Source organism: Callorhinchus milii, unplaced genomic scaffold, assembly GCF_018977255.1.
Source record: "Callorhinchus milii isolate IMCB2004 unplaced genomic scaffold, IMCB_Cmil_1.0 Scaffold4, whole genome shotgun sequence".
NCBI classification, from domain to species: Eukaryota; Metazoa; Chordata; class Chondrichthyes; order Chimaeriformes; family Callorhinchidae; genus Callorhinchus; species Callorhinchus milii.
In genome coordinates this window covers 66,582,007-66,605,966 of record NW_024704745.1, presented here as the reverse complement: position 1 = coordinate 66,605,966, position 23,960 = coordinate 66,582,007, and the positions used below count along the sequence as shown (strand labels likewise).

Here is a 23,960-nt window from a genome sequence, read left to right as displayed (position 1 = left end):
TCCCCCACTTGTGAGTCCATAACTGTTAAGATATTTACAGCCATCACAGCCAAACTAGATCCTGTTCACTCCCATTAGCCTTACAAGTTTTATGTTGCAGGGGTTCGCTGGGAAGAAATCAGAGACTCAAAATGCTTTGCAGTTTTAGCCTTAAAGAACATTGTCTTAAAATAAGATTATGCAGAATTTTAATCTTAAACTGAGTCTTGGAAGATGGCTTACTGCAATAAAATGGCTTACAAATTAAGACTGACTTACATTTAAGAGTTTTATAAAATCCTGCCCTTCCTCACTAAGTCTTCAAGCATAGCCTTCTATTCCTTTCTCCCTCATGTACCTATCTAGCTTTCCCTTAAATAAATCTATGCTATTTGCTTCAACAACTCCTTGTGGTAGCATGTTCCACATTTCCACTACTCTCTGTGTGAAGAAATTTCTTCTAACTTCTCTATTTGATGTATTTGTGACTATTTTATATTGATGGCCCCTGGTTTTGATCTCCCCCACAAATGGAAACATCTTCCCTATGTCTACCCTATCAAAACCTTTCATAATTTTAAAGATCTCTATTAGGTCACCCCTTACCCTCCTCCTTTCAAGAGAAAAGAGTCCAAGCATGTTCAGCCTTTCCTGATAGTTCAGTTCTGGGATCATTCTTGTGAATCTCCTTTGCACCCTCTCCAGTGCCTCTGCATCCCTTCTATAATGTGGGCACCAGAACTGCACACAGTATTCTAAGTGTAGTCTAACCAAGGTTCTCTACAAGTTTACCATAACTTCCCTGCTTTTCATTTCTATCCCTCTAGAAATGAACCCCATTGCCTTGTTTGCCTTTTTTAAGGCGTTATTAATCTGCGTTGCTACTTTTAGTGAATTGTGTATGTGTACCTCTAGATCCCTTTGCTCCTCTACCCCATTTAGGTTTTTATTTTCCAGGATGTATGTGACCAGTTTCTCCTGGTTTCCTGGCCAACAATCACTCAAATAAAAAAAATGGTCATTCACTTCATGGTTGTTTGTGGAAATTGCTGTGCAAATTGCTATCACATTCGTCCACAAAACAACCACTCAGTACACTTTATAATATATCTTGTGAAGCTCTTCAGGATGTCCTCCTGTGGTGAAAGTCACTATACCGAATGTAAGGATTATTTTTATGTAACAAATTGCAACTGGTTCTAACAAATATTTTGTATACTGTATGATTATTTTTAACTGTGCACAAGAGACTAATAGGATTTAGAGTTTGTACGTATTTCCTTGACTCTTTCATTTAGAATGACTTCTGAAGTTTCACAGCTCTGTTTGGAAGCCCTGACCCCTTTGGCAGAACAGTGTGCTAAGGCACCAGAAACCGAAACACCACTATTCGCTGCAACGAGGCACTTCCTTAAGGTAATAACTTTATGAACTGTGAGTAGATGTACATGTTGGACAGTATTCTTTTGGATTGAATTACTCTGAGATGCTACCCCAAGTGAAGGGCTGCATATAATTGCATATTGTTGTTCAATGAAGCAGAAATAACCTGTACAATTAAACTGAACAAGGGTATCTTTTATGTCATGGGATATCACTGATTCAGCTACAAGCGGGCTTGATTGGTTGTTCTGAATGAGTGATGGGGTTAAATAGTCTACCCCGGTGCTTGGGCACACCAATTAAAGCTTTGTATGGGTTTTGTGTACATAGAGCCTCCAAGAACATGGGATGGAAGAATTATGGACTTTACCATCTGTCTGTCCTTTAGCCATACAACTTCTGTACTTAGCTTAATGGCTTAGATTCCAAAGTGAAAACATTCCCTTTGCTTCATCCATTTATCATTTAACGTCTTAAAATAGTGATTTGAGTTGATCCCAGATGGAAAGTGTTTGGTTAGCATGACAAGATTGAATGTTTTTTCTGTTTACAGTTTAATGCTATTTATCTTTATATCTGTCCTTTTCGTAGTTAATAATTAAAAGATGAAGTTAGTACCATGGAGCTTTCAGCGTTTCAGAAAGATTGAATGACCTCTCTGTAGCAGAGTAATTAGCAAACAAAACTTGAACTCCACGCTGAGCTCAGCTCACTGGTGCAGTTGATTTAAACCATCAATCCCTCAAAAATAGGTTCCCAAAAAATCAAGATATTGTAATAATTTAAAACTAACTTTTATCCTGCTTGCTCTTGTTTTAGAAAATTAATAAATAAATTTAAGCGCTCTGAGATGCCGTCCGGTGTGGAGGGCGCTATATATATCCAAGTTGTTGTTAAGTCAACAAAATGCAATCACTTTACAGTTTATATACATTTTACATGTACAGTACTGTACAATAAATCTTGTGAAACACTTTAAAGTGTCCTCCTGATGTGAAAGACTCTATAAATGTCACATAGCTACATTTCACTTGGAAAATGTAAAATAACAGATGGAAAATTGATGAATTAAAAGGGGTGGGGGTTACTATTGTTTCATTTTTCGAGATTTCTATAATACCAATTTCATATTCAGGCTCCAGCCTTTGCACATACCTCGTCCCCTCCAGTCCACCATCAATAGCGTGTGTTCGGCCACTATGCCACCAAACTCTGGAACTCCCTGCCTCAATTCCTCCACCTGGCACCTCTTTGCATGTGTTCAGTTTGCATCTGAAGACATTTCTTGCTTCCCCCTACCTCTCCGACCTCCTAACCCTCTACCATCCTGTTAGCTCCCTCCGCTCAGCGGGTTCTGGCCTGCTTCACATTCCCTGCCTTGCTCGCCCCACTATCGGGGGTTGGGCCTCCTATCACTCTGCGCCCACCCTCTGGAACTACATCGCGCAGTCCCTCCATCTCGCCACCTTCGGGACCCGCCTCAAGAACTTCCTCTTCGACCGTGCTTTCGATCTCCCTCCTGTGCTGCCCCCTCCCCCACCCCGACCCTCAGCTCGGATCCATAACTGTCTGTCCAGCGCCTTGGGACATCCTCCCGATGTGAAAGACGCTATATAAATATAATTTTGTTGTTGTATCAAATGCAAGAATTTTTATTATTACTACATTTGTAACAAAATAGAAACCAAACACACACATTTCTTCATTCATCAGCAAGTGGAGTCCTGTAGCTTAGTGGTTAGAGAACTCGCCTTGCAAGCGAGAGACTTGGGTTTGATTCCCGGACAGGGCAAAATGTTGGGCAAGTTTCCTTACTCCACACGCCTCTGTTTACCTTGCAGTAAGTAGGAAGTCGGATGTTAGTTGATTGGCAGATCGCTTTTCCAGGGGAATAATGCCCAAAATTATTTTTTAAAAATAATAATTATTTGGTCATTCAATCCGTGAGACTGCTGTGCACAATTAGCTGCAGCATTTTGCCCACAAAATATACAGTCAATTCACTTTACAGTATATTCTATGAAGCACTTTGAGGCATCTCGAAGACATAACAAGGCACTATATCAAATGCAAGGATTTTTTTTATTATTATAAGTAATGTCATGGGAGGTAATTACTATAGTGCCTTTGCATCAAAGATCATTTAAGCAGTGACATTGCATTTTTTTTGATTTATGAAACTGACAAAATGGGAATTAAATTATTTATTTACTGTTTTTCAGAATTGGAAAATGTGTTCACCATTAGCCAAAGGAGTTTGCTACTTTAGAACTAAAATGCGCAATATATATTTTTTTCTGAGAAATGCTGCTTTTATCTTGAACTGGGATTTTTTTTAAAGCAGAGTGTTTTTCTGTAGATTTAGTATCTGCAGATGTTTCAGGGTCTGTGGAAATCCACTCAATCACAATGTATGATTAATGTTACCACAGTATTGCATACAAAAAAGTGTACAAATTTGTATGAGTGAATTTGAAGAATAATTGCTATTATTTCTATTGTCCTCTTACAAAACAACAACATCAACAAGATTCCATTTATAGAGCGCCTTTCACGTCGGGAGGACGTCCCAAGGCGCTGGAAACATATATTAAGTCATTAATGGCATTCTGAACATCTGTGATCAGGGCTCCCTCTGCCTCCTTGTCCTCCTTGACCTCTCTGCCGCCTTCGACACTGTCGACCACTCCATCCTCATACACCGCCTCTCCGCTTTACTCAATCTTCACAGATCTACCCTTGCCTGGTACGATTCCTATCTCTCTCACCGTCTACACTTTGTTGCCTCTAACGGTTTCTCCTCCAGCCCCCGCACTGTCACATCTGGAGTCCCCCAGGGCTCTGTCGTTGACCCTTTACTCTTTAATATCTACATGCTCCCCCTTGGTGACATCATCCACAGACTTGGGGTCAACTTGCATATGTATGAGGATGACACCCAACTCTATCTTTCTGCCTCCACCCTCAACTCCAGGACCACTGCTGATCTGACCCTCCTCTTCGACCATGCCATCAGCCAACCCCTTTCTCCTCCCCTCCCTTCTACCCCCCCGACCCCAGCTCGGATCTGAAATGCTGTACACTGTCCAGCGCCTTGGGACGTCCTCCCAACGTGAAAGGCGTTATACAAATGTAATCTTGTTGTTTAATGAGTGGAATAGTGATAGAACTCTGTTTATCTTGGCCCTTTCATCCATAAAACAAATTGAGTTGTGTTTTCCAATTATTTATAATTAATGTGGTGGTGGACCTGCTGATACAATTCAATCTGTAGGAACCATTTTGATACCTTTATATTGTACACATATTATAATTTTTGCTGCATTAACCTTGAGTGAGTTTCTGGAATGGGTAGGTGGTGTCCTCACTATTCAAGAGCGTTTGGCAGGCAGTTTGATGTTTTTCTATGAGATTCAAAGTCATAAAGATTTTAAGCTTGGCTGGAATGGTGGGAAACACAAGGTTTCCCTGGCAAGGAAGTGGTTTGGGGAAAATGCATGAGAGCTTCTTGGATTCACTTCACCACTCTGATTGTGATTAAGAACCTGGGGTCTGAGGTGGGTTCCACTAGAACAATTTCCACGGTAGAGGGGCCGATTTAACAAGACTTCTGTTGATAGTTTCTTCTCTATTTGTGGAGGAACTGTACATTTGAGTCATAGTGATGTTACTGTGCTACGTTTGTGGTCTCATTTTACGGAATTTGTTTGTCTTTGCAGCTCGTCTTTGACATGCTGGTATTGCAGAAGCACAATGCAGAACTAACTGACGCGGCAGGCGAAGCATTCTACACGCTAGTATGTCTGCATCAGGTGAAGTGTCTCGAGCTTCAATATTCTACTTTCTTTATCTTCCTTCACTTCCTTCCCATCACTCTCTGGCACCTCCCTACCTCTCCAACCTCCTCACTATCCAATCTACCACCCGGCACCTCCCCTCGATTGGCACCGGCCTCCTGCTCTTCTCTCGCACCTTCCGCCTCACCATTGGAGATTGTGTTTTCAGCCACTACACCTGAAACTCTGAAACACTCTCCCACAATCCTTCTGCCTTCCCCCCTCTCTCCCTTTTTTCAAGGCCTGCCTGAAATCCTTCTCTTCAACCGTGTTTACGGCTGCCTCCCTCCCCCCTCCCCCACCCCCCCCCACCCCTTCCTGGCTTGGAATCAGGTTCCACCACTGTTAAGTGCTCTGAAACGCTACCTTGTGCGGAGGGTCATATATAAGTGCAAGTTGTTGTTGTTGTTCCTGCCTTTGAAATTAACCAATTTCAGTTTTGGTAGATGTGATTTTCTGATGTGTACTTTCGATCCAAAGTTGCTGATTATCAGTTAATATATTCTCTCAACAGGCTGAATATTCGGAATTAGTGGAAACGCTTTTGTCAAGCCAGCAAGATCCAGTTATTTATCAGCGATTAGCAGATGCCTTCAACAATCTTACTGCAAGCAGTACTCCCCCCACCTTGGACCGCAAGCAGAGGATGACTTTCCTAAAGAACCTTAAAGACTTCATGGCGAATGTTGGTGGTCTTCTGTGTGTTAAATAAACTCTTAAGTACAAAATAACCTTGCTGAAGAATGCACTGTGAAAGCATGGAAATCAAAGTTGACTGAATTTTGTACTTGTTTCAAGACTTTTGGCTGCCATCTTGGATTTTAGACTCAGGATATTTGGTGTAAACTTACCACAGTAAGATACAAGGATGAACCCATTACTTTTTAGTTGCCAGTGTTTCTTATTCATGATTTGTCATACAACTAATCGTTTACTTTAGAAAAACAATGAAAAATAAGTGTATTTTAGAGAATTCCAATATGCAGATAAGCGGGCACAGTGAATGAGTTTTCAGTGCCTTTTTTCATGTCTGGTTTAATGCAGCTGCCTAAATGGCCAGAGAAACTGTCTTATTATTGCTTATATTTTGAGCCCTTTTTCTGAGGGAATCACTGTAGACAAAATGCACAGCTGTAAATGTTTATGGCTGAAATTAGCTTTATTTTTTTTCAAGCCTATGTGTTTGTTTGTGACCTAAAGACAACACCAAATTGTAACTTTCCAATCTTAATTTTTCTTTTTCCATTTCAGGCAGTGATCACGTAGTATACAATACTTCAGATTTTCTTTTGTACTGCCTGCTGTTCAGAATAAAGAAGTATATATTTTTGCTTCCCAAACAGTGAATTTTAGGGATTGTAACCAATTAATTGCCTTACTTTCTGTAAATATGAAAAGTGTTGTGAAAGACTGAAACTGGATTGCCAATGCGGCAACTTTCTTCCCTCAACCCTTCTTTCTCTTTCCCCCATCTTCCCCGAAGCAATTTTCTTTGACTCTAAAATGCCAGTTTGTCATTGTTTGGTGTCGAGAGTAGTTTTAGGAAACTTTGAATCAAGTCATCATTTTGGATACCAAAATTAACTCACGTAAATTCTGCATGAAGGCTTCAAAGGGATTTACTTTTTTTTAAAAAAACAAAAATCATAACACCTGAACTGTCGCACTACTACATCCTCATGTTTGAGCAATAACAAATTCAAGAGCGTGAATTATTTAATAATGATCACCAGGGTAAACTGGGACATTAGTTAAAAACCAACACTCTAGTTTATGTTTTTGCATGGTCTTATTTCAAACATAAAAACTTTTTAGATTAATTGTAAATACACCATTTGGGGCATTTTGAGTTTGACATTTGCAGTGGTGCGCAGTTGATCAACAAATCGCAATGCACAGACAAAAAAAAAGACTGCATATTTTAATACTGTGCTGTTTGTTCAGGGTTCCAAAATGCAAACTTAATCAGGATGTCAGTTCTCAGCACAAAGATGTGCACATTACTCGTTTTTAAAATATAAATGATACATGAACAAAACTTGATGGCCAAACCTTTTGAAAAGGTGTAAAATCCTTTCTGCCGGACTGTGTACAGGTTGTATGTCGAAACTACTGAAAAAAATATTTGTACTTAGTAAAACAAAATGTTTTTCTTTAGAAGCCAGCAAACGTGTTCATTAAGACGATTGTATAGGTCAGCTAATTTATGAGACTCAATTTAAAATAAAATAAAAGTAGCTAGTGGAACTAGGAGAGCTGCTGTGTTCTAGTTTTTTTTACATTGATTAAATATGGCAAAACATTGGGTGATGGAGTCAATTTAAAAGTCCTCATGAGATACAATGAGACCAGCCTAAATGGACCAAACTGTGTTCCTATCCAGTTGAAAATCGCTGTAGCCTGAATACCTTGATGTGTTAATTTCCTATACAAATGTGGTGTGCATTTCTTCCCCCCTCCCCCCCACCCCCAAACCAGCCGCTTTATAAAAAAAAACTCTAGTTTATCCTTGAAATGCATTTTTTTTATCAAGTCCTAAGCTTCACATCTTGTCTGGCTCTTTTGCTGATTTACATCAACTCTCTTGGGCTCACTGTGCTCACTGTTTCAAGATTTCAAAGTTCAATGGAAAAATTGAACAAGACATTTCATTTAATCAAAACCTTGAGACCAGCCCTCTCACATTGAAATTACATTCAGCTACTTTGTTTATTTTAAATTGCAGATACTTTTCTGTCTAGTTCTGTGAGCCGACCAGAAATTATGACCATTTAAGACAGCAGTGACCAAAGTGGTCCATTGCATCGGTTAGTTAAGATTTTTCTTTACTGATTTGTCAGAATGCCATATTTTTACATGTATTCTAAGAGAAGCTGCAAGGATTGAGTCCCGCAGCAGAATTGCTTGAGACTTGTATCCTTCTTGATGGCCCATATATCGAAAGTTTGATTTGAAGACGTGTGTATAACTTATATATTACAGTACTGTATTCTCTTTCCTTAGTCTGCCCTAAATAAAGGGTGCATTACAGAACACTGCAGTAATTGAGGACCAATCTTCCTTTGTTTTTAAATGGGTGCACTGGAAATTGGTAGTATTTAAATGAATTTTTGCAGGATTTGCACATATACTGTACTTGTATTTTGTAGGAAGGCCAACATAAATGAATTGGTGCCATTTTAAGTACAAAATGCAATCTTGTCTCCTTCCTGGCAAAACTGAACACTGCCTCTATCTCTTGAATATATTTCTTTGTTCTCCCCCGCCCATGTGTTTTCAAGTTTTGACCATTTCGATCTCCGAGGTAATCATAAAATAAATACATCCTCATGTTTGAGCAATAACAAATTCAAGAGTGTGAATTATTCTTTAATAGCAAGCAAGCACCAGTGACTTGAATGAGAATGGTGCACTGAGCAGCGCACAGAAATTATGCTTTGTAATTGTCATGCATGCTTCTACGGCAATTAGTTCTGGTTCTGTTTACTTGTACAGTATGTAGATGAGGGAGGCAACCTGACTTTGTATTCCTGTGTTCTGTGTTTCACATGACCTGATATCTAGTGTATCACAATGAAATATCTAGTGATATTTAGTGTATCACAATGAAATGTGCGTGCACAAATGTAACAAACAATCTGACCGGCTTTCCTATCAACAGTATGCGAAAGCTGCCGATCATTGCTCATCACGAATAGGAATAGAATCTGAAAATTCACCATTATTTCTATGTCTTGAGGAGATGGAAGAATGTTGATTCAATGGAAAAGAAGCACGAGGGAGAGGGTAGTCAGTTTCCCATTAATATAGCTGCACTGTGTAAAAGCACAATAGCTCAAAGAATGATAGGTCTCAATCCAAGAATTCGGTACCCGTAAAGATTTCTGTGATGTGATATTGTGTACCGTGTGAATGTGGATTTAGCTTTGACTCAACTACTTGTTTCCCCATTTGTAAATTTGGTTATGCGTTTTATTTTGCACAAAACCATTTTTAAACTCAAAAAGAAGTTAAGGGTTTTAATGCGTAGATATGGAATAAATCTCACCAAAGACTCTCAGTTCCTTGGACAGTTCTGCCACATTTAACTGCATTGTTATGGGTAAAGCATTTTAACTTGCACAAAAGTGCCACAAATTGAGGGGCAAAAAATGTTAGCCAGTTGCTGCCATATGAGTTTATCCCTTACGAGTCAAACTGATTTAGCTACTTGTTCCCTCATTTGTAACATTTTCATTCACCTGGACTTTTCCTTGAATAAATCGTAGATTTTCTTGGTGCATAACCAATCCTGTAAGTGTGGTTTTGCATAAATGAACGCCTGTGATCCATTTTCTTTTCTACCTTTTTGCATTGTTTTGTGAGTACTTTCTCCTATGTGCAAACAGCCTGTTTATGTATAATCAGTTACTTTGTAGCATTTTTAAAAATGTACATCAAGGAAATGTAAAAGACCTGTGGTATGTATTGGGAAGTGTATGTAACATGTTACAAGTTTTGGGGTATTTTGGTGCAGTTTCATACAGTTCAAATTTCCGACTTGCACCGTCTACCCTTCTCATGTAGAACAAGATTAATTTTTTAAAATGTTTCTTTCTCTATAATAATAATAATCCTTGCATTTGATATAGCGCCTTATCGCGTCGTTGGGACGTATCAAAGTGCTTCAGAGAATATATTCTAAAGTGAATTGACTGTAAAATTTGGGGGCAAAGTAGCCCTCTGTAATTACATTTATTTTATTAATAACATGTTCACGTGGTTGCCTCCAGGCAGATTTCTGTGAGTTCAATTGGCAAGAATCCAAATAATGAGGCAACCCAGATAGTTTATGCCCAGGAGCTCCCTGGTTTGAATGTCTGTTGGGTTTGCTGGACGTAGCTCGTGCTGCAATGGGATGCGTCAGGAAATGGGAACTCGGTCGCTTTGTAGCACTCCCACTATGGGTTGTGCATCTGTGTGGCAGTCAGGTGGAGATTGCTAAGGCTTGACTGTGATGCCCTCTGCAGTCGAATGACCTGCTGGCACTCACTGCCATGTCTTGGATGTAAATACAGGGTAACACAGGGTAACCAGTGCTGGGGAACTGAATTTGGATTTGGTGGGGATTTGATTTGGATGCATTCATTCTGTTTGAACGTTTGTAGCAATTTTTGGGGGTTATATAGCAGCAATATGAAATAGATATCGATCTGATTTTCTTGTACTTTATATCCTTATACAAATAAATCAAGTTCCTTTGTATCAGTATTTGCCCTAAAATATCTGAACTGCAGCCAGTTAATTTTAACACAAATTTACAAAATACACTATATACACTATATAACATTAAAAATCCACCATTTAATAAATTTGATGTACAAATGTCTTGCTGATCCTAGTACAGTTCTCAATCTCAGTGGAACAGGGTATATGGTTAAACAATAATACCACTCCCAGGGGACCTCAGCAATGTTTCAATATTACTGAATCCGGTTGTTCATTAATTGTTGACTTCTCAAAGGTTTTTCGATTTCTCTCAACATGAGATTAAAAGCGGTAAAGATTTTTTAAAAAAGCTGCCAGCAGTCAAATTTCATCATGTGATGCATTTCATGCTGTCAAGTGTACTGGTTTCCCATCAACTACTCATTACAAACAGGATAACCTATTTACCTTAAGTGTGGTTCAGTAAACTAGAGTAACTTGTTAAAGTTATTTCAGGTTAATTTCTTCTATTGTTCTATAATGTATATAAGGTGTGAAGGTATTTAAGCATAGAAGCTCAAGGCAATGGGATGCAGGACCTCAGACATGACAGTAGTTTTGGTTGGGATGTCAGACTGATATCTTGTCAAGGCTGTCCAGGGCTTGTGCTGTATCGCCCAGGTTGCTGCTGTGTCACGTTCTCCACAATCAGTTTATTTTAACTGGCTACTAGTCATTCTCTGCAGCTGTAACCTGAGCAAAATGGTGTATATTATAGCATAAAGGTTTGTTATGAACAGGTTTTTCTTTGGTTGTAAATGAGCTTTTCTTTGATGGTTTCATGTTGCAAAACCTATGAATCATGTTGTACATTTGCGCATTCTCAACTGGTTGCTCACCATTATGGGCATAGAGCTACTAAATAGCAGCAAATAGTGCAAAAATTATTTGATACTTTTTATATTAACTGTTAAATGTGTAGATTGGATTTTAGATTCAATTCCAAATTATTTTGGACAAAATTGTTCACTCTGCTTGAATGCATAAAATAAGTTGGGGGAGCTGAGCTACTTGGAAATAGCATTAAAAAGAAAAAAAACCATTCACTTGAGACTGTTTAATGTGATATGTTGTGCTCAATGTGACGAGTTGTACCATTGATCAAAATATTAAATCTGTTAAATGAATGTTCCCACAATTGTCAATTTCACATATGTCAATGTGGTTGGTAGGCACAATATTGGCCTTCAAGACATTTTTTTATAAAATCAACAAAGTTGCTTCAAAGTGACAAACGCGATGTCTGTTTCAACATAACGTTTAAGTATTTGGAAAATTAAATCTCGTCATAATTCTCTGCCATGCTATGGGGAAGGGTGGAGATGTGAGGTGGAAACAAATAAGTTAATTTAAAGTTAGTTTAATTTCAATTAAACCGTCTGAGATGCTACCCATGTGAAAGCCACTATATAAATGCAAGTTGTTAATTTCAACACTCGTTTATTGAAATGCCAAGAGAGAAATTCCTTTGGCTACCTCTGCTTTTTGCATTAGTCCAACCATCACAGCTTGGTTATGATTTCCCACTCTGGGGTCATCTGAAGAAGTGTGTGTGTGTGTGTTTCACATTTATCTACAAGTTGAGTCCGGGGATGTGATCCAGCTAACCTTTGATCTGATTCCAAAAGGGGGCACAAAAAAGAAACACAATAGAGATTTTTTCTTTAATAGATAAGCTTAAAGACTTGAATTTGATCAACTGATTTCTGTATTTGTAATAATATAAGGAGAAGCCAGCATTTAATTTTCCATTGTTGGTCTGTTTTGCTATCTCATGGTTGGTTGCTGCTGCTGCAGTAATACTGAATGCTATTCCTATAAATCACCTTACAAACTTAATCTGTATCCATATTAATCCGTATTAGGGTTTCCTTTTAACCTGTTGACCAAACATTATTTTGCGTTTTGAAGTTTTCTGTGATTTTTAAAGTGAAGATCGTTTTGACATAGTCTGAAGAAAGACCAAAAGAAAAATACAAGCTGTAGAAAAGGAACAGGTATCCCTGGTAAATTAGCATGTCGTATATTCACACATTGCAGTTATTACAAGAATCAAATTGAACTCGATTGTGAAGTTTGAAGTGGGATTTTTTTGTAAAAACAATACATTTTCTTGGGCCAGTAAATATGGTATTACTTTGTGTTAAACATGTGTTTTAAAGATTTGGTCATGCTTCTATTTCATAAATTTGAAAGATATTTGAAACCATTTCCTCTTTTAACAAACCAGATGTGTCCCTTCAAAGTCAACTATTTGAAGGAAGTTTTGTGAGGTGTTTCACCATTGCCCCCTGGCGGCATATAAAGTATTTTTATTTTCTCAATAAAGCACTGAATAATAATCCTTGTGTTTGAGTTAACACCTTATTGCATAGTCAAAGAGGTTTCAAAGTGCTTCACAGGAATTTACTGTGAAGTGCACCGACTGTGTATTTGTACGCAAACACAGTTGTCAATTTGTGCACAGAAACATCCTATAAACGGACATGAAGCGAATGACCCAATTTTAGATTGTTGGCCAAGATACTGGGAGGAACTCTTCTGTAAATAGATTCGTGGGATCTTTAACAGCCGCCTGCACAGGCAGATGGGTCCTTGGTTTAACACCTGTAAGTACGCCCCCTACGTAATTGTTTTGCTACATTTACCTTTTTCCTCTCGTATGTATACAACAATAATCCCTACCCCACAAATTCACCCACAAATATACGGTCAGTTCACTTTACGGTATATTCTGTGAAGCGCTTCGAGAAGGCTGAGAAGACGTGAAAAGCGCTGCATCAAATGCGAGGATTATTATTGCTATATTGCACTTTTCGTGTCAGGGCGGTGCCGTAAAGCACTTCACAGGATACACACACTATAAAAGACTGTTTTGTTGGGGAACGCAAACGGCCAAGAGACGCAACTATAGATAATCGATTCTCGAAATAGTTTCTATAAATAAATGTGTGTGTGTACATACACATATAGATGTATGACTGATGCGTAGAGATAGTGATGTGAGCTATTCACTTGGGGGCTGGTTGCGGAGTGTTAATCTTTACAAACTGGCGGCAATGCTTCGCCTGTGAGACCGACATTTCCCGTTCATCGCCCAGTGTTATGTGCCAATAAAATACACACAAAGCACTGACAGCACAGAAACAGGCGGCTCGGACCAACCGGGAGTGCGTCACTGCCCGGGGGAGGGGGCGGGGCTGTCTGCAGACCCCGCCTCCCCGGAGCCTCGTCACACACGCAGCGGGAACGCCGCGCCCACTGCGTGGCACGTCACCGCGTCTGGCGGCTCTGACGTGCGTGAGGCGCGCGCGTGCGTTGCTCCGGCGACAGCGGCCTGTGAGGGGCTGAGGGGCCGAGGGGGGGGTTTCTTACAGTAAATAACATAAGGAGGTCAGTCCCCCCCCCCATCCCCACCCGAGAGAGGGAGGGAGGGAGGGAGGGAGCAGCGCGGGTGTAAGTGGTCGCTTGTCATGGAGCTGTGATAGAAAGTGGCCGTGGGTCAGGGAGCGGCAGGAGGGGGGGTCAGGGAGCGGCAGGAGGGGGGGTCAGGGAGCGGCAGGAGGGGGTGGGGGGGGTCAGGGGGGGTCAGGGAGCGGCAGGAGGGGGTGGGGGGGGTCAGGGAGCGGCAGGAGGGGGTGGGGGGGGTCAGGGGGGTCAGGGAGCGGCAGGAGGGGGTGGGGGGGGTCAGGGAGCGGCAGGAGGGGGTGGGGGGGTCAGGGAGCGGCAGGAGGGGTGGGGGGGTCAGGGAGCGGCAGGAGGGGGTGGGGGGTCAGGGTGCGGCAGGAGGGGGTGGGGGGTCAGGGAGCGGCAGGAGGGGGTGGGGGGGTCAGGGAGCGGCAGGAGGGGGTGGGGGGGGGTCAGGGAGCGGCAGGAGGGGGTGGGGGGGTCAGGGAGCGGCAGGAGGGGGTGGGGGGTCAGGGAGCGGCAGGAGGGGGTGGGGGGAGGTCAGGGAGCGGCAGGAGGGGGTGGGGGGGGGTCAGGGAGCGGCAGGAGGGGGTGGGGGGAGGTCAGGGAGCGGCAGGAGGGGGTGGGGGGGTCAGGGGGGGTCAGGGAGCGGCAGGAGGGGGTGGGGGTCAGGGAGCGGCAGGAGGGGGTGGGGGGGGGTCAGGGAGCGGCAGGAGGGGGTGGGGGGGGGGTCAGGGAGCGGCAGGAGGGGGTGGGGGGGGGGTCAGGGAGCGGCAGGAGGGGGTGGGGGGGTCAGGGAGCGGCAGGAGGGGGTGGGGGGTCAGGGAGTGGCAGGAGGGGGTGGGGGTCAGGGAGCGGCAGGAGGGGGTGGGGGGGTCAGGGAACAGCGTGTGAATCAATCCCACTCCCCCGCTCTCTCCCTGAAGCCCAGCAAACTTGTCGTCCTCGATGTCTCCGATGGTATTGTTCTTGTTCAGTTAGTTACTGAAATCAAGACATGGCACGTTTGGCCGGAGACACGATACCCTCTTCGATCGTGCCCTCGGTCGCCCTCCCACTTCTCTGCCTTCCCTCACCCCTACCTCACCTCTGTTGTTGTTGTTGATGGTCACCCGATCCTAAGTGTCTGTTTTTGCTGTGTGAGTCTCGGCAATGACTCTTTGCGCTGCAGAGGGCAGGGCGGCATGTCCAACACGCGTCTTACCTGCTCGTCTTATTTTATCTTCTATTAACAGTTTCTGCAGCAATCAGGTGAGGATAAATTGCATAAGCTCCCTTCACGCGGGGTAGCATCCGTGATCTCTATGGTGGAGTGTGTCCCCGAGCCAGGGGGAGACGGAGTGGGGAGGTGACCATAAGCACGATCACCGAGAAAAGTCTTTAGGCGAGATTTGAAAGTGGGGAGATGTCTCGAGGCACTTCACAGAATATATTGTAAAATGAATTGAGTGTATATTTTGTGGGAGAAATGCAGCAGCCAATTGCGCACAGCAGTGTCCCACAAACAGTCGTAGATTGAGTGACCAAATTATATATTTTTAAAAATGTATTATTTTGTTTTGGAGTGATTATTACCCCCAAAAAAGCGATCCGGCAATCGACTTAACAACCAGGTTCCTACTCACTGCTAGATAAACAGAGGTGTGTGGAATTAGGAATTTGCCCAACGTTTTGCCCTGCACTGAAATCGAATCCAGGTCCTCTTGCTTGCTTTAACCACTTAAAGGAGGCTAGGAAAGTGGTAAGGTGCAGGAGTGGAGTCAAGAGAGTGTTGCCATCTCTTAAGCTAGCAAGATCTCAATACAGGTTGGGTTGTGGCTTATGAAACAGGTGTTCAAATATTTCTCCCTCGTGGTTCTGAGCTCCTGTGACCGAGCCTTCAGTTCCTATCTCCCTGACGGCTGTACTCTCTTCCTCTATTACTCCGGTTCGCCCCGCCTTGAAGCATCTTGGAGTGCTTAACAGTAGTGGAACTTGATGTCGAGCCATGGAGAGGAAGTTGGGTGTTCAGCAGCTGGGTAGAGAAAGGGTCAAGGCAGCAAGTGATGGGTTTCATATGGTTGATGATGATTGCGAGGGGTGAGGGAGAAATGGGGGCAAGAAGTTTGGGGTGGGGATAGATGTAGATACAGTAGCAGAAGATGTGTAAAACATGCGGGAAGACCAGGAGACAAGTGGGGGCGGGGTGGATACAGAGTTGTAGGCATCGGAGGGTGAGGCGCCACTTCAAATCCTACATCTTGTGAATGGGCCTCTGGCTATCTCCCTCTCTCCCTTCTTAGGTGTCCAACCCTGTCTCTGTAAAGCCCTATGAAATGTTATCCTCTGTGAAAGGTGCTATATAAATTCAAGTTAAGCATGGTATTGGTTTCTCTCCTGTGTCAGACAATTAGCTGGCCAGAAATGTCCGGAAACCACTTGAGACCAATAATAGAACCTGTATTGTTCTGCCAAGCAGCATTACAGATAATTCACATTGAAGTTCTTCGTGTGACAAACGAGTGGGGATGTTGCCTGCGGCTACTCTATTTCCATTCATAATATCACTGATGTTAGAACTTAATAATGCACACTCCATACTGGAGGAGTCTATGCCAGGATATCTCAAACCAGCAGGTTTAAAGAATAATGAGGTAAAAAACTGGAAAAATGATAATTGTGTAAATATCAATCTGTTATAATGTTTAAGAATATGCATCAATAGAAAATTGTCCCCTTTAAGAGTTTAAACAGTCGGAATACCTAACAAAAGTAACAGCTTTGACTGTACGCACAGTATTACGGTCTGCACATGTAGAAAACAATCTGTGCTTCATTTTATTGTGCAGAAGATTCTGTTAACAGGCTTCCTGTAATCTAGTGTGCTTAAAACAACTTAATTTATTAACAACAGTTAATTTGGGACATCCTCCCGACATGAAAGGCACTATACGAAGGTAATTTTGTTGTTGTTTATATAGCGCCCTTCACATAGGGTAATAACTGTATGGCTGAATTGATTTGTTTCAGGATAATCTGCCTTCAGTATGAATGACAGCGATGATGATGACACCCAGCTGTCAGACTCTGCTTTGACTGCCCTGCAAGCGTTCTATATGCAGCAGCAACATAAAGAATTTGCACAATTTGACAGGTACTCTGTTGGCTCCATTGAAGAGAACTGGGTAAGACGATGATTTTACTTGGTCATAACAGAAGTAATACTGTACATTTCTGATAATCTGACCCAGAGACTACCATTTGAGCCAGGCTGATACCCTGACACCATTTCATCTTAAATCAATCAGCACAAACAGATCTGCCAGTAACTTCCTGTGGTTAATTCTAGACCCTGTCCCTTTAACACTGTTTCGTGTTGGACATACTAAGACGGGTTTTCAAAAAATCTTTCAGAAACTGACAAAGCAGCAGTGCTGACCAGATCTAACCAGGATAACCCTGGTTAATGAAGGCAAAGAAAATCAAAGAATTTAATAAGGCACAGTACATTGTACTAAATTATTTATTTATTATGAATTTTCAATATAAAAGTAATTAATAGACAAATATATGATTGCAGATAAGGTTTTGTACCATATAGCTGGTCAGAAGAGTCTTCAGTATTTTAGTTGTAGAGTTAGCGTCCATAATAATAAATATATTTTGTATTCAGCCATGTATTAGCTCAAGAGCAAAAACAAAGTAATATGACATTTGTTACAGGTGATCCATTTCTTCCCCTCCTTCATGTTTTGACTGGTTTAGTCAAGTGCATTATCTTTCAATTCCTTTTTCTGGTTTCTGGGAAGTCTTCTCTTCAGCACACTCTCTTGGGTCTGTTCTTTTTTTGTTTTTCAAGTAGCTTCACTTATCTCAGCTGACAATGAGACGAATAGTGTAAACTGGTAACTTCATTTAATTGTCCATCAAGTCATGCTCTGTCTCTCCAAATCGTTTCACTCAGCCCCTCAAATCATTTTATTGGCAATTCCCTGACTTCTATGTTTGACTCCAACTCGAAAAGCGCCTCCTCACAGAGCTTGTCATCACCTTCGAACACCATATTGGGTTGTGGAGTCCTGTAGCTCAGTGGTTAGAGCACTCGCTTTGCAAGTGAGAGACCTGAGTTCAATTCCAGGCAGAGGGCGAAACCTTGGGCAAGTTTCCTTACTCCACACACCTAATAATAATCCCTCCAAAACCAAAAACAATAATAAATTGGTCATTTTCAATCTACGACTGTTTGTGGGACATTGCTGTGCGCAATTGGCTGCCGCGTTCGCCCACAAATATACAGTCAATTCACTTTACAGTGTGTTCTGTGAAGCGCTTTAATAATAATAATAATAATCCTTGCATTTGATATAGCGCTTTTCATGTCGGGAGGACGTCCCAAAGCGCTTCACAGACTTTGGGACGTCCTCCCGACGTGAAAAGCGCTATATCAAATGCAACGATTATTATTATTATAACTGTCTTGATGCCTTCTCTTTGTCAATCTGTTGACTCTGAACAGAAATCTCCATTAACATACCTGTTTGTACGTCACCATATTAGGTACAAAAGGTCTTCGTTTGTAGACAAAAATGGGAAAGGATGAATCGAACAAAACTTTAATCCTGTGCTGTACTCTTTGATTAATGGCTGTCATTAGTTGTTTTACTTTCCCTTAGATTAATTCGCCATTTGGAGTTTGGGGCGCTTTCAGAACAGAAATTCGGATTTATAGGCATCCCGCTTATCTCTTTTGAATATCTCTGATATAAAGACTTTCCCTCTAAATTTGGTAATTATTTTCCTGCTTGGTGATACATACGTTTCTTGTTTGATTTTGGACCATTTTATAACTGTTGTTTTTCTTCCTCTCCTATCTGGTTAATGACACAGCACACACAAGGCTCTCTGTAACGCTCATCAACTGACAGGACAAAGCCTCTTTGATTCAGATACTCACAAGCCATTTGGTAGGGTGACCAAAATTTACTCTTTATACCAACCACTGATCCACTCCATTGTCAACTAAATATAATAATAATCCTTATCACGTCGTCAAGAGATTTCAAAATCGTTCACAGGATTCAACTGTGAAATGTATTGACTGTGTATTTGTTTATAGGAAAATATGTTGTTTAATTTGTGCACAGCAATATCCTATAAGCAGGCATGAATTCACTGATCAATTTTATCTGGGAGATTGTTGATCAGGACATTGGGAGAAACTCTCTTCTCTTTTTGAGTAGTACCATGGGATCTTTAACATCAACCTGAATGGTATACAGGACCAAAATCCATCATGACGATAGCCTACAGAAATATTGTTTCCTAATTAAAGCTGAATTTAAGACTTTGGCAAAATTCCACACCATCTTAAATTTTAAGTTAACGCAAAAATCATGAGAATTTCAGGCTTCAGATATTCAAAGTTCTGCACCAACTTAATTGCACATTAATTTATAATAATAATCCTTGCATTTGATATAGCACCTTATGATGTCTTCCAGACAACAGCTTGCACTTATATAGCACCCTCCATGCAGGGTAGAGTCTCAAAGAGTTTCACAGAATATATTGTGAAGTGAATTGACTGTATATTTTGTGGGTGAAACTCAGCAGCAGTGTCCCACAAACAGTTGTTGATTGAGTGACCAAATTATTATTAGTTATTTATTTGAAGGGATTTTTACCCCCGGAAAAGTGATAATAATAATAATAATAATAATAATAATCCTTGCATTTGATATAGCGCTTTTCACGTCGGGAGGACGTCCCAAAGCGCTTCACAGAATAGACTGTAAAGTGAATTGACTGTATATTTGTGGGCGAACGCGGCAGCCAATTGCGCACAGCAATGTCCCACAAACAGTCGTAGATTGAAAATGACCAATTTATTATTGTTTTGGTTTTGGAGGGATTATTATTAGGCGTGTGGAGTAAGGAAACTTGCCCAAGGTTTCGCCCTCTGCCTGGAATTGAACTCAGGTCTCTCACTTGCAAAGCGAGTGCTCTAACCACTGAGCTACAGGACAGCTACACGATCCGCCAATTGACTAACAAGCGGATTCCTACTTACTGCTAGGAAAACCGAGACATGTGAGTAAGGAAACTTGCCCAACGTTTCACCGTGCCCGGGAATCAAACCCAGGTCCTCCCGGTTGTGAGGATCTAACCACTGAGCTACAGGAGATCTTTCTGTGGTCACTTTTCCAAATTGTTTTTTTTCGATCGAGTTTCACTCTGCATGTTTTGCATTGTATGTGATCTATGTTGTTGTAAGTTATTAGAATAATTGTCCAAAGTTTGAAGTTTAAGATGTGTTTTGGGATTGTTTTATGCAGTTTGGTTGTATGGGACAAACTGTCTAAAAAATACAGAATAATTATGTTAATAAACTATCATTTCTAACAGCAATTAAGCCAGTTTTGGTACAGTGATGAAACTGCAACACAACTAGCCCAGGAGGCCATTAGAGCTGTTGGACGTGGTGGCAGGTAATTCTGTGCATTGAATTGGACTACCTTTATATATATTTCCTTAATACATTGAGGGTGGAAGTGATGTCTATTCCTGCCACACAGCAGCTATCAGTATGAATCATTAATTCTAAATCATTGAATTATACAGCACAGAAGGAGGCCATTCGGCCCATCGTGTCCGTGCTGGGTCTTTGAAAAGAGCTATCCAATTCAATCTCACTTCCCCGCTATAGAATCAATAGAAATCATTAAAAATTATAAAATCTGATCATTAAAAGAAGGGGAAAGAGAAGGAATGAGAGAGATAGAGAGCGCATAGAGGGGGAGAAAGAGAGCAGGCAGAAGAATGACAGAAGAGGGAGAGAGCGAGAGCTTGCATTTTTAGAGCGATTCACCTTGTTCAAACATCAAAATTGGTGGGGGTTTTTAGGCAAATGGAATAGTTCTTTGCACAGTGAGGCCTAGAGGAATGATAAGAGAGGTTTAAAGCTTGAAACAGAAAATTGTTTAAAAATTAAAATAAGCAAGGAGGGCAGGCTATTGACAAGATTTTGAAATATTTTATTATTAAACAAATTATTTTTGTATTATTTTAGTGAATTACAGTTAATAGTATAGTAATGACACTGCCCTGATGTCGAATAGTTTTATTACTGAATTTTTCGATTTTTTTTGAGTGCTACAGTGCAGGAGCTGAAATTGTAGAGACAGAGATGGGACAACATAGTCCTGCTGTGAGAAAGCTTATCTCCACTATTGCCCTGCTGAGAAGCAGAGTACGTTGTAAAAAGAGGCCCACTTTAGTGTTCAGGGCTTGTCATTGTAAAGAGAGGGCCCTGTCCTTGTAGTGCCTCAATATCTGAATCATTGGATGAAAATCTTTAAAACCATCTTTACGCTTAGTTTATTAGCATTGGCCAGTTTATTAGTATTGAAAGAGATTTGGTAGGATTTCCCCACGGTCTTAATCTAACCTGTGACTGCTAGCAACAACAACGTGCATTTATATAGTGACCTTCACATGGGGTAGTGTCCTGGAGCGTTTGACAGTGGCAGCGTGTGACGCTACCAGGGGGATAGGGAGGGCGGAGGTGACTAAGCCCAATCAAACAGGACTGTTTTTGAAAGCAGGTTTTGAAAGTGGGGAGGGAGGGGGCAAGTGGAGAGATTGTGGTAGAGTTCTAGAGTTTCGGGGCGTAGTAGCTGAAGGCACCTCGGAGGGTGAACATATCCTTGAGTTTGCAGATATGTTGATTTACTATATTGTACACTTGTTTCAGAATAGCTTGCATCAGTGCCCCAAGTATTTATCAGAAACTGAAAGCACTTGGGAATGAAGAATTCTCTGTCGTTCTGCTGGAGTATGACACTCGTTTTTCTGTGTACGGAGAGGAGTTTGTGTTCTATAACTACAGCGATCCTTTGAAGCTGCCTGAAAACCTCAAGCCTCACAGCTGTGACATTGTTGTCGTGTCCCCACCGTACCTCTCGGAAGACTGTCTCAGCAAAACAGCACTTACAGTCAAATATCTCACAAAAGAGAAAATTCTTCTTTGTACTGGTAGGTGGAAATGTAATCTTGTAACGATTTGTTTTGATGGGAATACTTGTAAAGTTTTGCCAGTTCCGTAACAAATGAATATTGAGCGAGTATGATAATGATGGCAGTTAAGTATTTGGGTTTCCGATGGCTCCACAAAGATGATCACATCTACAGCAATGCTTGGAATACCTCAAAGTTTATTTCTCAACGTTTAAACCTCAAAGTTTATTAACTGAGATGGTGGTTACGTTTCTGGTATTCATTCTAACACTAGTCTTCCTTTAATAATACTCCAGGCATATCTCCCTGTTGTATTACGGGTTTGTTTATAATGCAGTCGCACTGTGGACCAGACACACAATGCACTCTGGTCAGTTTCCAGTCAGTGCTGCTCTGCACAGAAAGCGCCGCTGACATCATTTTGTGACAATAGCAGTTACTGTACATTACTTGCATGCAGGAAGTGAGATCCGTGGTGACTTGAAGTGCTGACCTGAAGCTACTTTTATTATATGTCACACTGATGTACATAGGCTGTTTATAATGAGGTTGGCCTGAATTGTGGGTACAGTATTTGGGGGACAGATCCTTCCCTATTCTTGAATGAATATCTGATTTTTATTATGTTAGATCTTTTGTTTGCTTGTCTCCATTGTCCCACATTTGAGTGTCTTTGACTATCCATTTCAGGTGCAATCATGGAGGATTTAGCAGCAAAGTTACTTGATGTGAAAATGGGTAAATTTCTACCAAAACACAACAGGAAATTAGCAAATGAATATCGTTGTTACACCAACTATGCAACAAGATTAGATTCAGACTCCATCTCTTAATCTGTTTTAAAGAATTTTTGTTTTCAATAAAAAAAGGATATACATGTGTGTCATGGACGTGTGAATTCCCTGAAGATGTGTTGCTGATTTGGGGTGTTTTGGGGAGAGGGGGCAAGACTGCGAGGTTCAACCCCCACAGGGAGAGGAACAATCCCAAATAAGTGACTATGATTCGCTCCTGGGTTTCTCTAGATACCGGCTGAAGGTCTGTCTCACTGAGAAGCTCAGGAGCACAGGTCCTTCCTACCCCACCACATCGATTGAGCAGAAAAGCAGGCTATTTATCCATTGACCCTCCCCCAGGCTAGTGGTAGGCTATTTAATCAATGAGTCACCAACTGTCCAGTTTTGGCCTGGCAAGTCTGGTTTTAAGGGAATGTGTACAGTTTCTGGCCAGAAGTATTCACTGGACACCAAAAATATATTTTTTTAGAATTTTGGAACAACGTAGAATTATAGAAGTTATGTCATTTTATTTATAAGAGTAAAGTTACAGAAACAGATATTTAAAATATCAAAAATACACAAGTTCAATATTTACAAGTAATCTACAGTGAAAAAGTGTAAGGTAAACACCATTGATGAAAAGTAAATGCAAACATATATGAGACATGAATTAATACAACATATATACCAGCAGAACCAAATATACCATATGTAATGATAAAGATGATATTAACTTTGATTTATTTTTGGTGCAGTAACTACTCTGGCAGCAAATCGTCTCCCAGTTCTTCATCTGCAAATTCATCCTCATCAACCCGTTTTCTTGCTGCAGTTTTGGGCCGTTCTATTTGTGGGCCAAGTGGATCCACATACGATGCATCTATTGATTTTTTTAAAAAAAGCAGGTGCTAATTAGAGTTTACAAAGTACAATTTTTTACTATATTATAACAGGTTAGTTTAGAAAGACCCTGTTTAAGGTATCTTTATTTTAGGTTTTTATTTTAAAGCCAAAAATCAAGTAGCTAGTTGATGTATGTACATCTAGAAATTAAACATTTAATTTAATTTTCTGATATAGTCCTAAAAATTAGAATTTAATTGAATGGAGTTTTATTGAATATATAGTCAAAATTTGGAGGCAGGTGGTCAATTGGCCTTAGACAGTAAGTTGCAAGAATCATTTAAATGTAATCATGGAACTCAGCTAACATTACTCATTTGTAAAGCAGGTTATTGGTCAACTCTAAATATAGTTAACCTACCTATATTTTTATTACAAGAAGTAGTTGATTAAACAGAGAAAAAACAGGATCTTGTTATACAGTAATGGC

At 40.9% G+C, this 23,960-nt stretch overlaps 3 protein-coding genes across 8 annotated transcripts in view; 2 read left to right on the top strand and 1 right to left on the bottom strand.

The window, feature by feature from the left end:
* Positions 1-7,445, top strand: part of xpo4 (exportin 4) — a 75,680-nt gene extending 68,235 nt beyond the window's left edge. Inside the window, exons 21-23 of the mRNA XM_042334188.1 lie at positions 1,278-1,395; positions 5,082-5,174; positions 5,713-7,445. Of these exons, the coding sequence (XP_042190122.1) occupies positions 1,278-1,395; positions 5,082-5,174; positions 5,713-5,910 (409 nt within the window). The 3' untranslated portion in view covers positions 5,911-7,445. The remainder of the gene's footprint in view (positions 1-1,277; positions 1,396-5,081; positions 5,175-5,712) is intronic.
* Positions 7,446-13,714: 6,269 nt separating this feature from the next.
* Positions 13,715-22,729, top strand: eef1akmt1 (EEF1A lysine methyltransferase 1). 4 transcript variants are annotated; one of them, XM_042334093.1, is made up of 6 exons: positions 13,730-13,741; positions 15,089-15,104; positions 16,863-17,017; positions 20,238-20,320; positions 21,586-21,866; positions 22,539-22,729. In XM_042334093.1, exons 3-6 carry the CDS (start codon positions 16,880-16,882, stop codon positions 22,679-22,681), a joined length of 645 nt encoding a protein of 214 aa, XP_042190027.1. In that variant the 5' UTR covers positions 13,730-13,741; positions 15,089-15,104; positions 16,863-16,879; the 3' UTR covers positions 22,682-22,729. The 4 variants fall into 4 exon arrangements, with proteins under 4 accessions (XP_042190024.1, XP_042190027.1, XP_042190025.1 ...); XM_042334091.1 differs by lacking the exon at positions 13,730-13,741 and adding an exon at positions 13,785-13,838; XM_042334090.1 differs by lacking the exon at positions 15,089-15,104 and having other exon boundaries at positions 13,715-13,789; positions 16,860-17,017.
* Positions 22,730-23,138: 409 nt separating this feature from the next.
* ift88 (intraflagellar transport 88 homolog) overlaps positions 23,139-23,960 on the bottom strand; it is a 33,066-nt gene continuing 32,244 nt past the window's right edge. For all 3 annotated transcript variants that reach the window (XM_007905572.2, XM_007905574.2, XM_042334088.1), the window contains one exon: positions 23,139-23,507. In XM_007905572.2, coding sequence (XP_007903763.1) covers positions 23,386-23,507 — 122 coding nt within the window. In that variant the 3' untranslated portion in view covers positions 23,139-23,385. The remainder of the gene's footprint in view (positions 23,508-23,960) is intronic.

Coding starts and splice junctions, on each gene's coding strand:
- eef1akmt1 (XM_042334090.1), top strand. CDS start 16,880: ATGAATGACAGCGATGATGATGACACCCAGCTGTCAGACTCTGCTTTG. Junction 17,018..20,237: donor GCTCCATTGAAGAGAACTGG/GTAAGACGATGA, acceptor CATTTCTAACAG/CAATTAAGCCAGTTTTGGTA. Junction 21,867..22,538: donor GAAAATTCTTCTTTGTACTG/GTAGGTGGAAAT, acceptor TATCCATTTCAG/GTGCAATCATGGAGGATTTA.